The following is a 13,819-nucleotide window of genomic DNA, read 5'->3' as shown; positions in this document are numbered from 1 at the left end:
TGTCATCTGGATACGTTACGCAAATAAATAAATTACTGTACTCATCTTTCAACAACTCGGCCTATAAAAAAAAACCTGTAGCTTTTTGTTGCGTTTTCAAATAACTGCCCCTCAGTTACCGCACTTTTCTAAAAACAGAAAAAAAAAAAACGTACTTTGATTTATTTATTTCAAACCAACTATGGTCCATCAAACAGATTGTTATGACTTTGGATGTAGAAAACGGACTCAATTGTCAATTGGCGTAGGTCTATGTCAAATTTAAAACCGAGGTAAAACCCCAGAAAATCCCCATGACAAATTTATGATATTCATAATATTGCTGGAAACGTGCAACAATATGCTGTGTAGGTTATTAGACCAAATACAGCAAATTACCAAACTACTTTTGAAACGCACAGATATTTAGAAAAATTAACTAGGAACCTTATCACTGAGAAGCAGCGAAGATGAAGTGGAGATACGGAAGACTTCTCGGCGGAAAGTAATATAAGATTATTGTTTTTATTAAAGCTTTATTAGCACATAAACACCACAGGCGGATGTAACAAAAATGAGGGGAGGGGGTAGAGGTGGAGCGGAATATAAGTTAAGTGGGTGAATGAAGGTAGGGGGTAGAGGCGGAGCGGAATTTAAGTTAAGTGGGTGGATGAAGGAGCGGAAGAACCAGCCGGTCCAGTGGCCGTATTCACCAATCACACTTCGGCTAAGGGAAATATGATTGGTGAATACGAATAATTATTATATGCAAACTATATATTGGACTTCATTACCATTTTGCCCTGAAAACGAACCGTTTAAAACGTGTTTGCGCAAATCTGCCGCGTAAATCTAAATATCATTTCAATAGTAAAGTTGCGCACAAAACAAATTATGCCTACTATTACGCCGTACTAATTTAAAACGCGATTGCCAATCCGAATTATACAATATTTCATTTTGTATCGTTCTCGCCATTAACATCAGCGTTTTTTTACTTTAAACACGAATATGCTTAATTTTAAATTTGATCTGATTAAAATCACTTATATTTTCGGCGCTCATCAATACTTTATCTCAACAAAAGTATTGGTAAAGCTGCGCTCATTAACAACATTTAATAAATATTAATAAAACAAAGATATTTAAAACATTTAAAATATAAACCATGCGCTAAATCAGTGGGCCTAAATGTAGGTGGCTTTCACTTCTTGATTAAATAAACCTAACACTGCACTGAAACATTAAAAGTATCCCTACCTACACTTATGCCATAAATAGCATTTGCCATAGAGTGCAATATAGCTAAGAATAAGCCTTATATGTTACTACCAGGCAAAATGGCAATTGGTTCTATCATGTTAAACGTACTATACTAAACTGTATTTATTTCGATAGTTAAATTTAATAAAGAAAGCAGTAAAGCATCTTATACTAAATATTACTATAATAACTGTATATAAATAATGAATATTATTACGTTAAGATAAAATACAGCCTTTAAATATAGACTAATTACCTTAATTAGATATAATACTTGGTTTCCACTAAAGACGCAAAAGTAACGTAAACGCAACGTAAGTGATTTGACCAATCACACGCGATGGATTATATTCGAACTCTCGGTCGTCATTGGTTAACTTGCTTGCGTATACGTCTTGTGCGTATCTGCCGTCTATAGTGGGAACCAAGCTTAAAGTACAACAATACTACAAAATACACTATATTCTTACACGGGCCTAGCTATTCGATAAAGAGAAAAGGTTACCAACCAACCATACTTACGCAGCCATGTCAATTATATTTTGTTGTGTTGGTATATTACTTACTTATACCCAACTTGAATACTTACATATACCTTAAATCACAATAATTCGAAGAAACGCGGTGATGAGAACAAAATCGAAGAGATGAAGAAAAAAATCGAAGTGATGAAAACAAAATCGGAGTGATGAAAACAAAATCGAAGTGTTGGAACCCAAATCGAAGTGTTGGAACCCAAATCGAAGTGATAAAAACAAAATCGAAGTGATAAGAACAAAATCGAAGTGATGATAAAAACAAAATCGAACAAAATCGGAGTGATGGAAAACAAAATCGAAGTGATGAAAACCAAATCGAAGTGATGAAAACCAAATCGAAGTGATGGAAAACAAAATCGAAGTGATGAAAAAATCCTGTTGTGAAAATTCGAATAAAAGCATTATTTTTGTTGCTGATGTGCAGAAAAAATTTGATGTTAAGCAAAATAAACGATGACACAAAATAGGGGAAAAACGTGAAAATTAATTCAAAGAAACGCCGTGTTGAAACGATGGAACCATTCTCTTCAAAGAAAAAAAGCAAAATAAACGATGATACATAAATCGAATTGTTGATAAAAGAAGTGAAAATCTTGTTGAAAAAAGAACTCCGTGATTAAAGCAAAATCGAAGACTTGAGTGATTAAAAAATCTGCAAATTCGAAGAAAAAATGTAATGACTTCTGAATTTGGTGTGCGTAGTTCCTAACTTTAAGTTGGTTTATTTTGTTCAGCCGTTTGTATGAATGGAAGGTACAGACAATTTCAACTTTTTGTACGATAAAAATATGGTAACGATGAAAAACAAATTGAAGTTTTCTCAAAAACTATAAAGTAAAATCATCGGCTTAAATGCAGAGGAAAATATATCAGTGTAATAGAAAAATTAAATTTGAGGACCCCATTGGAAATAAGTCTCAAATTGAGACTTTCATGGGCTATCCTGCATCTCTGTTTTTGTATTTTTAACATTTTTAAATTGTGTATTATCTCTGTTTCATAAACTGTGTCTTTTTAATGAGATGCTAATAAATCAAATCAAATCAAACAAAGAAACTTCTTATTCATATTAAAAGAGGAAAATGCCTTGAAATTGTACATTAAATGATTAAAAAATATAAATTTATATAACATAAATTATAAAAATTAATTAAATTTATTAATTGAATTAAAATTAATTAATCGCGATTCAAAGTTAAAAAGACTGGCTGTTTATAGTTCCTGAAAAGTAAATTTACAAGCCTGACACTACCATGAGGTATGAATCCAGGTGAATCAGGATGTCTTGCTGCGTTAGTAACCTACCTTTGGCCACCTGTACATTACACAAAATATAAATCACAATAAACCAGTGCGCATGTCAGGATACTTAAGTTGCACAACTGGGGTTGTATCATGCATGACTAAACTTTGTTAGTTAAAACACATAATAATCGATGTATGATGATGTAAACATAAAAAATATACACTACTTGGCACTAATCCAAGTAGCATTCATTTGTAAAAAAAAAAGGTTTTGTTGATGATGCCACGTGATGGGGGAGGAGTGCCGCGTATGATGATGTAGTGACGGTGATGATGTCATACTTGGAAACAATCTCTAGAATGTATTCACAGTGACAAATCTATGACATGTTAAGGGACAATTCATAGGAGTTTGTCACCGAAAATCAAACTAGAGAAAACGAAAAGACCAGTGACAAATGTAATTATCGGAGACATTGTATTATATAGAACAATATCTAAAATAGTTACAGTTGTAATTGTACTTTTAATTGTATGTGTTTTGATGATGTTCACATTTCTGTCTACAAATCATGATATTACAGACAGGTCAAAAATAAATAACTAAATATAAAGTAAATAACATGTCATCTGTTTATAATGCGAGTATTATGATGATGAATATTTCAACATTATATACACTATTCAAAATTGCTATATTTATGTTCAACCAATGCAATTAAATAAGATATGTTGTGGGACCTATCTCACATAATCACCATGGTGACAATTTTAATTCTTTTAAACAGGAATCAGTTCAAGTGTAGTCTACCATGCGAACTGTCTAGCTATGAAATAAACATGACATATAATAAATAATAATACATAATAACAACATATGATAAATAGAATTCGCAACCCATAATATATTTGCAATATATTTTGGAATACAGATTATATTACGTAATTTTACAATATATTTGATAAGGGTTGATGCCTAATGCATACAGACTTGTTCATGCATGATACAACCAAATAATCAGTATTAATTATTTATTCCTGTTAAAAAATGGATGTCTCTCGTTGACCTGATGCGCTGTGGAAAAAAAAACACAAAAGACCAAAGAATTGAATTTCTAAAATTATAATTCTTTGTACCAGTGATTATTATTCCGACGTGAAAATAAATTCTCGTACTGTGTCAATTTGTGAGATGTAGACCCGTTTAAGAGATCGGTAATGCGTTTAAGAGATCGGTAATGCGTTTAAGAGATCGGTAACGCGTTTAAAGGATCGGTAACGCGTTTAAGAGATCGGTAATGTTAACTCCACCTGTCAACTCCTCGACCAATCAAAAATCGTCCAAATAATACTCACGGTAGCAAATCTTATGTGTGTTAGTAATAGTTTGAACCAACACATTGATTTATATTAATAATATAATACAAATTAATATTTTGATTCAGTAGTATTAGTTCTTACTATTTTTGATGTCCAAAGCTACGATGAAACAAAATCAAAAACTTTGATGTCCAAAGCTACGATGAAACAAAATCAAAAACTTTGATGTCCAAAGCTACGATGAAACAAAATCAAAAACTTTGATGTCCAAAGCTACGATGAAACAAAAGTCAAAGACTTTGATGTCCAAAGCTCGATGAAACAAAATTAAAAACTTTGATGTCCAAAGATCGATGAAACAAATTCCAAAGACTTTTTTGGGGAAGGGGAATGATGATGACTCCAGTAAGCCACATTACGTCACATTCACCCACAAAAGTATATAGTTTAATTAGGCCAAAAGAACGTGTGTTTTAGAATTTCAATTAGCATAATATGGTGTTACAGCATAAACGTGCAGCCTACCTTCATGGTTAGAACCTAGCTTACTGTTATCGCCATCTTTCCTGCTTCCCTTCTTCACAAAAAATGAAACAAAGCAATGATTCTATTATGTCCATGGAATGTTGCACACTTTATTTAAATTAGTATTTCGAACGATTGGATTGGCTTACATTTTTAGCAGTCGGTCGAGTCCCACGAATCGGTTTATATCGGGTGCAGTCAGTCGAGTTCCACAAATCGGTTTATATCGGGTGCATTCGATCGGTCGAGTTCCACAAATCGGTTCGATTCGCACAATTGTCGATTGGCGAAAAAAGAAAAAAAACGAACGATTTTTTTGATATTTGAAAAGTTTGTGTTAGCGCCCTCAACTTTTACTTACCTAACTAACAATATCAAATGTAACAGACGGCAAGAAAGAAATGCTATAAGCAGTTACTTAAGCCAAAGATCGTATCTTTGAACAGTTCATATATTCACAAGTTGTTCGACTTTTTAAGACTGAAAATATGGTTTCTTCCAGGAGGTGGAGGGGCTGGTTGGCTATAGTTGGAGGCGTGTTGATACATTTGACCATCGGAACGTTTTACACGTTTGGTAAGAGAGCCGGAAGAAAATGTTTTTATAATTTTTATGTTTTGATTGAATAATTGCTTGACACAGACATTTCCCACACGCGCCTCTTTTGCGATCATTCTTTTCTATCTTTCTTATGCGCATCCAACAGCGACTACCTCGCCAATTACAGCATGGATAAACTATTTAATAATTTATCGTGTTTATAAATAAACTAAGTCTTGAAACTTATAGGGAGACATGTAGTTAAAAGAGTCGTCTGCTACCTGGAATTTCAGAATTGAACCCTGGATCTCGGGACGTTAACCACCACGCTACATTCCCACTATGCCTCTAAGAATATAATAGATTACGATAACGTCATGACAAAAAATTACGATGTTGGGGGAAGGGTTTACGGTGGTGTGAAGATGGAGGGGAAGTTCGTGGTTGGAGTTCATCATAGAGGATACAGATTATAGGGGTACAATGACGATGGCACACGAATTTGCTATTTCGAGCTGATGTATATTTTTTATTATAATGTGTTTTAAATCATAATTTGTTTAGGAAACATGTCACCATATATTACTTCTTATATTCGTGAAAGAAGCTCACCAGAAGATCTTCGATATAAGGTAAACAAAATAAGTTATTTTTGCTGGTCTGAATAAGATCACAACATGCACTTTAAGTATGGTTCGATGATGAATCAATTAAGCACGCATTCACGCCAATAAACTTTAATGTGTCACATAAAACATCTATGAATGATTTTATTTCCTAAAGTATTATTATTATATGTTATTATTTATATATTTATTTCTGCCAAATACAAAACAGAGATATAAAAAGGCAAAGGAAGACCAAACATGTTCATTAAAATTAAATAAAAATGACAATTATTATGTTGTTGATTTTTGGGGGTTTTTTTTTAGTTAACATGGTAGAGCCTATGTCTTGAACACACAGTTTATGACAAGTCCAATGATGTTGTTTAAAAATAAATAAAAATAATTACAAAATAACAATTAATATGTTGCTATTCTTGAACACCAAGTTATTACAAGACTTAAAATAATAAAAAAATAATAATGACAATTAATAAGTTGCTATTCTTGAACACCATGTTATTACAAGACTTAAAATAATAAAAAAATAATAATGACAATTAATATGTTGTTGTTGGGTTTTTAGTTAACCTGGTAGTGCCTATATAGTTCTTCTTGAACCCCAGGTTTATGAGAAACATCAAGACATACACTACGCCCTTCCCCTATCATGACCTCATAATTTTTCACAACTTACATGCATTTATATTTATAATTTACTCATTATACATATAAACATATTAGCCATATGTTGATAATAATGATAATGCTATAATTGTATTATTGTGTGTGACACTGGCACTGTTGATATACTGTATTGGTACAAAGCAGCCTGCCATTCTGGCTGGCTCAAAAGAGTGCCCACATTCTTCTTGTGTATAAAGCTTACAATAAAATCCCATATCCATTGTATGCCAGATAATTGGTTATTGTGTTGCATTCCAATCATCATAATAAGGTTCTGTTATAAATCTCTATCGGCAAAGTACAGTATAATTCTAACATATGGCTGGTGACCTCATTGTATATTTCAATATTTCCTTTTTCCTTTGGAGTATTAAAATATTCACGAGGAAATGTGTAAAATAATAATGAGATACAAATTGTATAATGAGATCATAATAGCTAAGTAATAATAATAATAATAATATCTGGTGTCTATTGTATTAAAAAACATTCATAACATAATAAAACATTAAGTTAGTAGTCATAGTATCTTTATTTGTCCATTAAAAAGAATTAAGAAATTTGTTTTGACAATGGCACACAGTATCATCATCATATATAATAAATAAAACAGTAAAAATACACAGACAATTCCACCAACACAGAAAATCACAAAAACAACATAATTCTCTGATAAAAAGTGGCTAAAAGATGAAGTATAGTTAACAACCATGTCTATTTCAATAGGCTTGATTTATACAGACTTGATATTTAAAAATGTCGCTGTACATTAATGAATGTACTGTTAATATAATAATAATATGTTAAATATATAAAGGCTAATAATACTTAATAGGCTAAAAACCTGATTAATAAATGTTAATAATCTAACATATAGTAAATATACCATTATTTTAGTAGTGAACAAACGGGTCTATTGCAATAGGCCTAGTTTAAAAATGTCACTGCACATTAATTAATGTACTGTTAATATAATATAATATGTTAAATATAAAGATTAATAAACAGGCTAAAAGTCTAAATAATAAAGGTTAATACTCTAACATATGGTAACTATACCCAACACACGCTGCTAATTATAATAATAACCACTCAACGCGTAAGGTAAAACCGTTACAGAACACACTAAAATTAATCATTTACAATTCATCATTTTACACAGCCAATCAGAAGCGCTGTACTAATTATTGCCGGTTACTATACAAGCAGTACTTGGAATTTATTAGCGGCCTGCGTACAGAAAAGATTTCTATGCGAAGCGGATTCGTCCTAAGCTCCTTCAGTCATTGAATTGAATCCAATTAAGAAGATTGAGAGAAATCTTTTCTTGACGTCAGAGAGCCAACGACAGCTTAACCAAATCACTGACAATTATTTTTCTCTGTATTCACTTACATGGTTAAAGCAACTGAAAATAACATATTCATAAAAACATTTTTTTAATTTAATATTTAAAAAATGTTGTATTAAAATGCACCTATACGTTTTAACACTATGACCCTATTAGGGGGACACTTTATTTGGTTCTGAAGGTGTGTTGTTCTACTGTATATTTTAACACCTATTAAGAGGGAGCTGCCCTGCCCCAATTAAGAGGGAGCTGCCCTGCCCCAATTAAGAGGAAACTTTTTTGGGTCCAAAGGTGTCCCCTTACTAGAAGTTCTACTGTAATGTATTAATATTTACTTTTTTTGTCAATTTTATTTCTATTTTTATTAACCAATTTGTAATTTTTTTTTTAGCTTGTAGTCCTTATTTATGTATTAACTCTTGTGGGTCAAGGTTCAACCATGATTCTAGGTGGGAAGTTAGAAAAGCGGTTTGGACCAAGACACATAGCACTAGCTGGTGGCTTACTGATGAGGTAAGAGTATAAAGGACGCCATCCATGCTTAATGACCATGGTCATTTTGATTAAGGCCAAGAAAAAAAAATTTTTGTTTCAAAATCACTTTATTTTCCATAAATATTGCATGATTGCAATCGATCCAGATTTGCGTAAAGTTCGACCACACTTTTAAACTATCCTTCTAATTTTGTTTTCCACATGACAATAGCATTATAACAAATTTCAAATCCTGAATAAAAATCTTTTTTTTTTGGCATTCATGCATAATGAATGTATAAACACCCCAACACCACATCAATTTTCCTGCTTTTTTTATGACAGCAAAACATCCTTTTAAAAAAAAACAGTATAGCATGTCCTTGATTGTTTTTGTTTTCAAAGGAAAAAAAAAAATTATTTTTTCTACAGCACAGGAGTGTTACTGTCTTACTTCACTATACAGATATCCTTTGTGTTGTTATCTGTGACGTATGGCATTGTAGTCGGAATAGGCACAGGGATTGCGTATGTTCCGCCACTTGTCTGCGCTCTAAAGGTGGGTTCATTAATCACAAAATAAAAATATATTTATTTATCTATACTGGTAGACCTCTTCAGTCAAAGTCTGGTCTCCCAGAGGGCCCAGTTATGATCAGTGGTTGTGAGTGACAGTAGCTATGTGTGTACTGTATTATTATTGTGTGATATGCGTTGTACTAAGCCTCACATGTGGTAGGGTTACCAGTTTATTTTCATGTTACCCTATATTTAAACTCGCTTTTCAACCATGTACTCAATTATATAGCAGAATGGACTGGGTGTAGTTCTTATCAGAAATTGAACCGGGAACTCTGTAAATAGTCAAGTTTAAAAAAAGTTTAGCTTCAAAAATTAAATAAAATAAATAACCGCAACTCAACGAAGCTAAGCCTTGTCTACACTATCAAACTTTATGTGACAAAAAAAAAGTGGTGCGCCCATATATGGACATGATGGTGTCATATCACTACCATATTTGTGCACATCACACTTTTTTTCTCAAACTAGTTTGATAGTGTATAGCTTAAGTAAAGGTTCAAAACACAAATATATACAAACTATGATAGCTATACTGAATGTTGTATTTAATACCCAGTGGTTTCCAGAGAAGACAGGGTTAGTTAGCGGAATAATCGTAGCAGGATTTGGCGGTGGAGCTTTTATTTTCAACTTTGTGCAAACAGCTTACATCAATCCAACCAACTTGTCTCCAAACTCAACGGAACCAGGCTATCCAAATGAAAGGTATGAATAACGAAAATGTCCGTATCGTGCATGCCTCTTTTTTTCCAAGTTTTGAGCCAACGATTTCATTAACTAGCATCAAACATACTGATAGATGAATAACATATGTCATTTTGTTTTTTATTATTTCAGATATTTTTCTGAGCCATCTCTTCTAGATAAAGTTCCATCCGTCTTCTTGGTGCTTGGGTTGATTTATGTCATCATGCAGCTTATTGGTTCGGTGTTTATTAAAAACCCACCTGTTAAAGATGTACGCTAATACTCTATTATTATAATGCTAGTATATTATCATACCCTTAAAGCCTTACATAATCATATGCTGCCATATATACGGCCTTACTAGTATCTGCCTCAGACATATTGGCTTATGCCTCTCCTCTGGTCAAGGTGGGCACTGAACAAGAGAAACCCTTGGTCAATTATAGAACCAACCAAGGTGCTTTAAACAGTCCTGACTTATTTTGATGCATCATTCAGATGAATTTAAGACTAATTGACATAATTTTTGTTCACGACAGAAGACAGCCATAATTAATATTATTATGTAAATTATATAATTTCATTATCCCCGACAAGGGAAGAGTATTTTCAAAATTAGGTATTTTCAAAATTTTTTAAGAATTTTATTTTATACTGTACACAATTTGTTATCCAATTATATTTGGTGTCTGTATTGTACATATTTTGAAAAAAAAACATGTTTTCTAATTGTCCTCTTCCAACCTGTACGTTATGTCAAACCATGTACAAGTACTATATAAATTTATTTATCTGTTTATTAAAAATATTTCTAATCAATTTTAATATGATAATCAATGTTTTAGGTTTATGCTGCGTTGGATAGTGAATGCAGCGAAGAATCTAAGTTGACAGTCAGCGAAGCTGAAAACAAGAACGAGGTCACAAAGGAAGTGGGTTCAATGTTCCCAGAGGAAGGCGAGTATCCACAAGTGGATGTCCGCTCATCAGGTCTAGAGTTGCAACCTCGAGAAATTCTCAAAACCGGCGCTTTCTGGAATCTTTGGTTTACTTTTTTTGTGAATGGACAGGCTACTATTTTTATAGCCACGTTATGGAAGGTAAGATAAGAGTAGCTGGTTTTAAATATGAATAATATGCGTATACGTACAACTCCAGTGTACACACTTTCTAAACATTAATTTGCTACTAGTTAATGTTATTGAAGCACTGAGTGAACCAATCTTTAAGTAAAGATTAATCTATGCAGGCATAGCAGCATTAGCTTAATGTTTATCTTTCTAAAGCATTGGTTAATAGCGAATTACTTAATATAATAATAATATTGCTTTAAGTACTTTACATTATTACCCCAGTCATTTTTTTTTCATCAAACACGTATGGAAACATACTCTAATAATGCAGCTAGTCATTAGCACTAAGTGGTGTCTTGATCGAACCAGGTACCCATTTAGACATTTGGTTGGAGAGGAAAACCTAAGTAAAGTATCTTGCTTAAGGATGCAAGCAATGCAAAGAGAGTTGGATTTGAACTCGTGCTCACAATCAGTAATCCAACGTCCAACACACAAACCCCCTCATTGACCTATCTGTTGTTTTTTTTTTTAGGCTTATGGTCAGACATTTATTAGTGATGATCACTTCCTCTCATTAATTGGTTCATTTAGTGCTGTGTGTAATGCTCTTGGCAGGGTATTCTGGGGTCATATGGCTGATATATTCTCTTATAAGGTAATGTATACAGACGAGAGCCTAACATAGTGAAGCTGTTTGTGGTGGATAAGAAGTGGTGGGTTGGCGGGTAAAACACAATTTATAGACAAAAAAAAATAATTTGATTAAAAATGTTTACATTTAACTATATATTATATCTGAAATTCATGTCTGTAGATGAATTTAAAAATAAACACATTTTTTTTACAGATGGCCATGGTTATAAATTGTGCGTCAATGATAACGTTTATGATGACGCTCAAACTGTGCTCAAAAGTTGAGGGCGATAGAGCAATGCTATTTATTTGGATTTGTTGTTTATTCTTCATATTTTCAGGCAATTATGCTCTTTTCCCAGCTGCTGTTTCTAGGTAAGACTTGTATTTAAAGGGTTCAATTGTATTGCTCAATCTTAAGGGATAGCACCGGGCTAAGTTGCATTACTGTTCTTAAAAGGTAGCTCCAGGCTAAGTTGCATTACTGATCTTAAATGGTAGCTCCAGGCAAAGTTGCAATACTGATCTCAAAGGGTAGCTCCAGGCTAAATTGCATTACTGATCTTAAAGGGTAGCTCCAGGCTAAATTGCATTATTGATCTTAAAGGGTGGCTCCAGCTCATGCAAATGTATGAAGAGCAATATGTGCCAAAATCTTTATCTTACATACAAACATTAAGCCGAATCGCTGTCTAGAACTAAATAGTTTAATAGTTTAATGCAATCTAGTTCGCTTTTTTTTTATCTAGAGCTTTTGGTTCACGATACGTTGGAACAAATTACGGTTTGTTGTTTACGTCTCAAGTGTTCACTGGTCCGCTAGGGGTAGTTCTCTCGACCACGCTCAGTGACACGTTAGGCTGGTTTGGAATGTTTATCTTAATATCTGGTTTTGCTTTTGTAGGTAAGTTTTTATTATTTGAAAAAATATATTATTGGAATTCTACGGATCTAGCTATCTAAGTCTTTATAATTCATTTTTGTTTTGTTTTAGGATTGGTGCTTGCCTTGGCGTTTAACGTGAAGACTACAGATGGAAAATACATATAAAAAATTAATGAGATTTTAATGTGTAATTTAATGGTTTATTTTATTAAAGTTTTGACCTTTATTAATCTTATTAATAAACTGTTATTAATTATTATAACATATATTATAATATTTAAAGGTGCCATAAACCAAAAATTAGATTTTACAAAGGTTAAGTTGAATTCAATCAAAATTGATTGATGTGGGTGTTGCCAGTAGGAATATAAATAAGATTAATTAAAAACATATAAAAGTGTTGATTTTAATATATATTATACCCACAGCATTGTCATTTTTTCCGGTAATTTGCCTTTGGATTTATATATATATATCCAATCTGCAGACAGTACTGTTTCGATCTTATTAGATCTCGTCAGTGCAGCTCAGGTTTATATATATACCCACAGCATTGTTATTTTTTCAGTAATTTGCCTTTGGATTTATATATATATGAATATATAATTTAACTATTTTGCCTCTATCACCTTTAAAATCTAGGGGAGTGGGAGCCAAAGGCAATTACTGTATGAGTGAAAAGATTATTTGAGGGACTATTGTATGTGAATGAAGTCTTTTGTGTGTTTTTGTTGAATATGCTAAATTTAAAGTTTTAATGTATAATGCTGATTATTGTTCATCGACAAGTAGACTTTTTGGTGCAATAAACACAAAATGTATAGGTGCAATACAAACGGCCTTTAATTGTATTACAGAGACACACACAGTGCCTTTCAAAAATAGTATTGTATTTAGTATTATATTTTAATCGTCTAAATTTGCCTATAAAAAAGTACTGCATTGACAACATGTGTTCAAAATATATTCATCATTTATATTGTTTTATAGAAAATTATTTTGTATAGCGAGCATTAGCAGATTTTGTTTTGAATCTTGTAGTCAATAGATGCAAAAATAAACAAAAACTGTTAATTTCTTTAAATTGTTTTCCACGCCAATGACATAATTAATGACACGTTGTTTTAGATTTTAAAAACATGCATTTTTATTATTTTAAACATCTTTGGCAAGTTACAATTTCTGTATTAGTCATATGTTAATTTATACTTATTTATAAACACTAAAAAGAAAGCTCTGTCTACAACTATCAAACGGGCCAAATATGGTAGTGATGTGCCCAAATATGGTAGTGATGTGCCCAAATATGATAGTGATGCGACCATCACATTTTTTTGTCATATAAAGTTTGATAGGGTAGACAGAGCTTAAGACGACGATTATAGAAAAGTAGATTATATAATCTAAAGAGAAGAGTATAAAATCTAT

General features: G+C 32.3%; 1 protein-coding gene across 2 annotated transcripts in view; it reads left to right on the top strand.

The window, feature by feature from the left end:
- The window catches only part of LOC140048866 (apicoplast pyruvate carrier 1-like), an 87,021-nt gene extending 73,453 nt beyond the window's left edge, over positions 1-13,568 (top strand). The window contains exons 1-11 of one of the 2 annotated variants that reach the window (XM_072093669.1): positions 5,266-5,447; positions 5,976-6,043; positions 8,446-8,567; positions 8,961-9,087; positions 9,667-9,815; positions 9,948-10,068; positions 10,643-10,897; positions 11,406-11,528; positions 11,721-11,881; positions 12,256-12,410; positions 12,501-13,568. In XM_072093669.1, coding sequence (XP_071949770.1) covers positions 5,360-5,447; positions 5,976-6,043; positions 8,446-8,567; positions 8,961-9,087; positions 9,667-9,815; positions 9,948-10,068; positions 10,643-10,897; positions 11,406-11,528; positions 11,721-11,881; positions 12,256-12,410; positions 12,501-12,556 — 1,425 coding nt within the window. In that variant the 5' untranslated portion in view covers positions 5,266-5,359 and the 3' untranslated portion in view covers positions 12,557-13,568. Of the gene's footprint in view, positions 1-5,265; positions 5,448-5,975; positions 6,044-8,445; positions 8,568-8,960; positions 9,088-9,666; positions 9,816-9,947; positions 10,069-10,642; positions 10,898-11,405; positions 11,529-11,720; positions 11,882-12,255; positions 12,411-12,500 lie in introns of those variants that run through there. The other variant, XM_072093670.1, reaches the window with a different exon arrangement.
- Positions 13,569-13,819: the final 251 nt, after the last annotated feature.

Source organism: Antedon mediterranea, chromosome 5 (genome assembly GCF_964355755.1).
Source record: "Antedon mediterranea chromosome 5, ecAntMedi1.1, whole genome shotgun sequence".
NCBI lineage: Eukaryota > Metazoa > Echinodermata > Crinoidea > Comatulida > Antedonidae > Antedon > Antedon mediterranea.
Note: the sequence above shows the minus strand (reverse complement) of the source record. Positions and strands in the feature narration are given on the sequence as shown.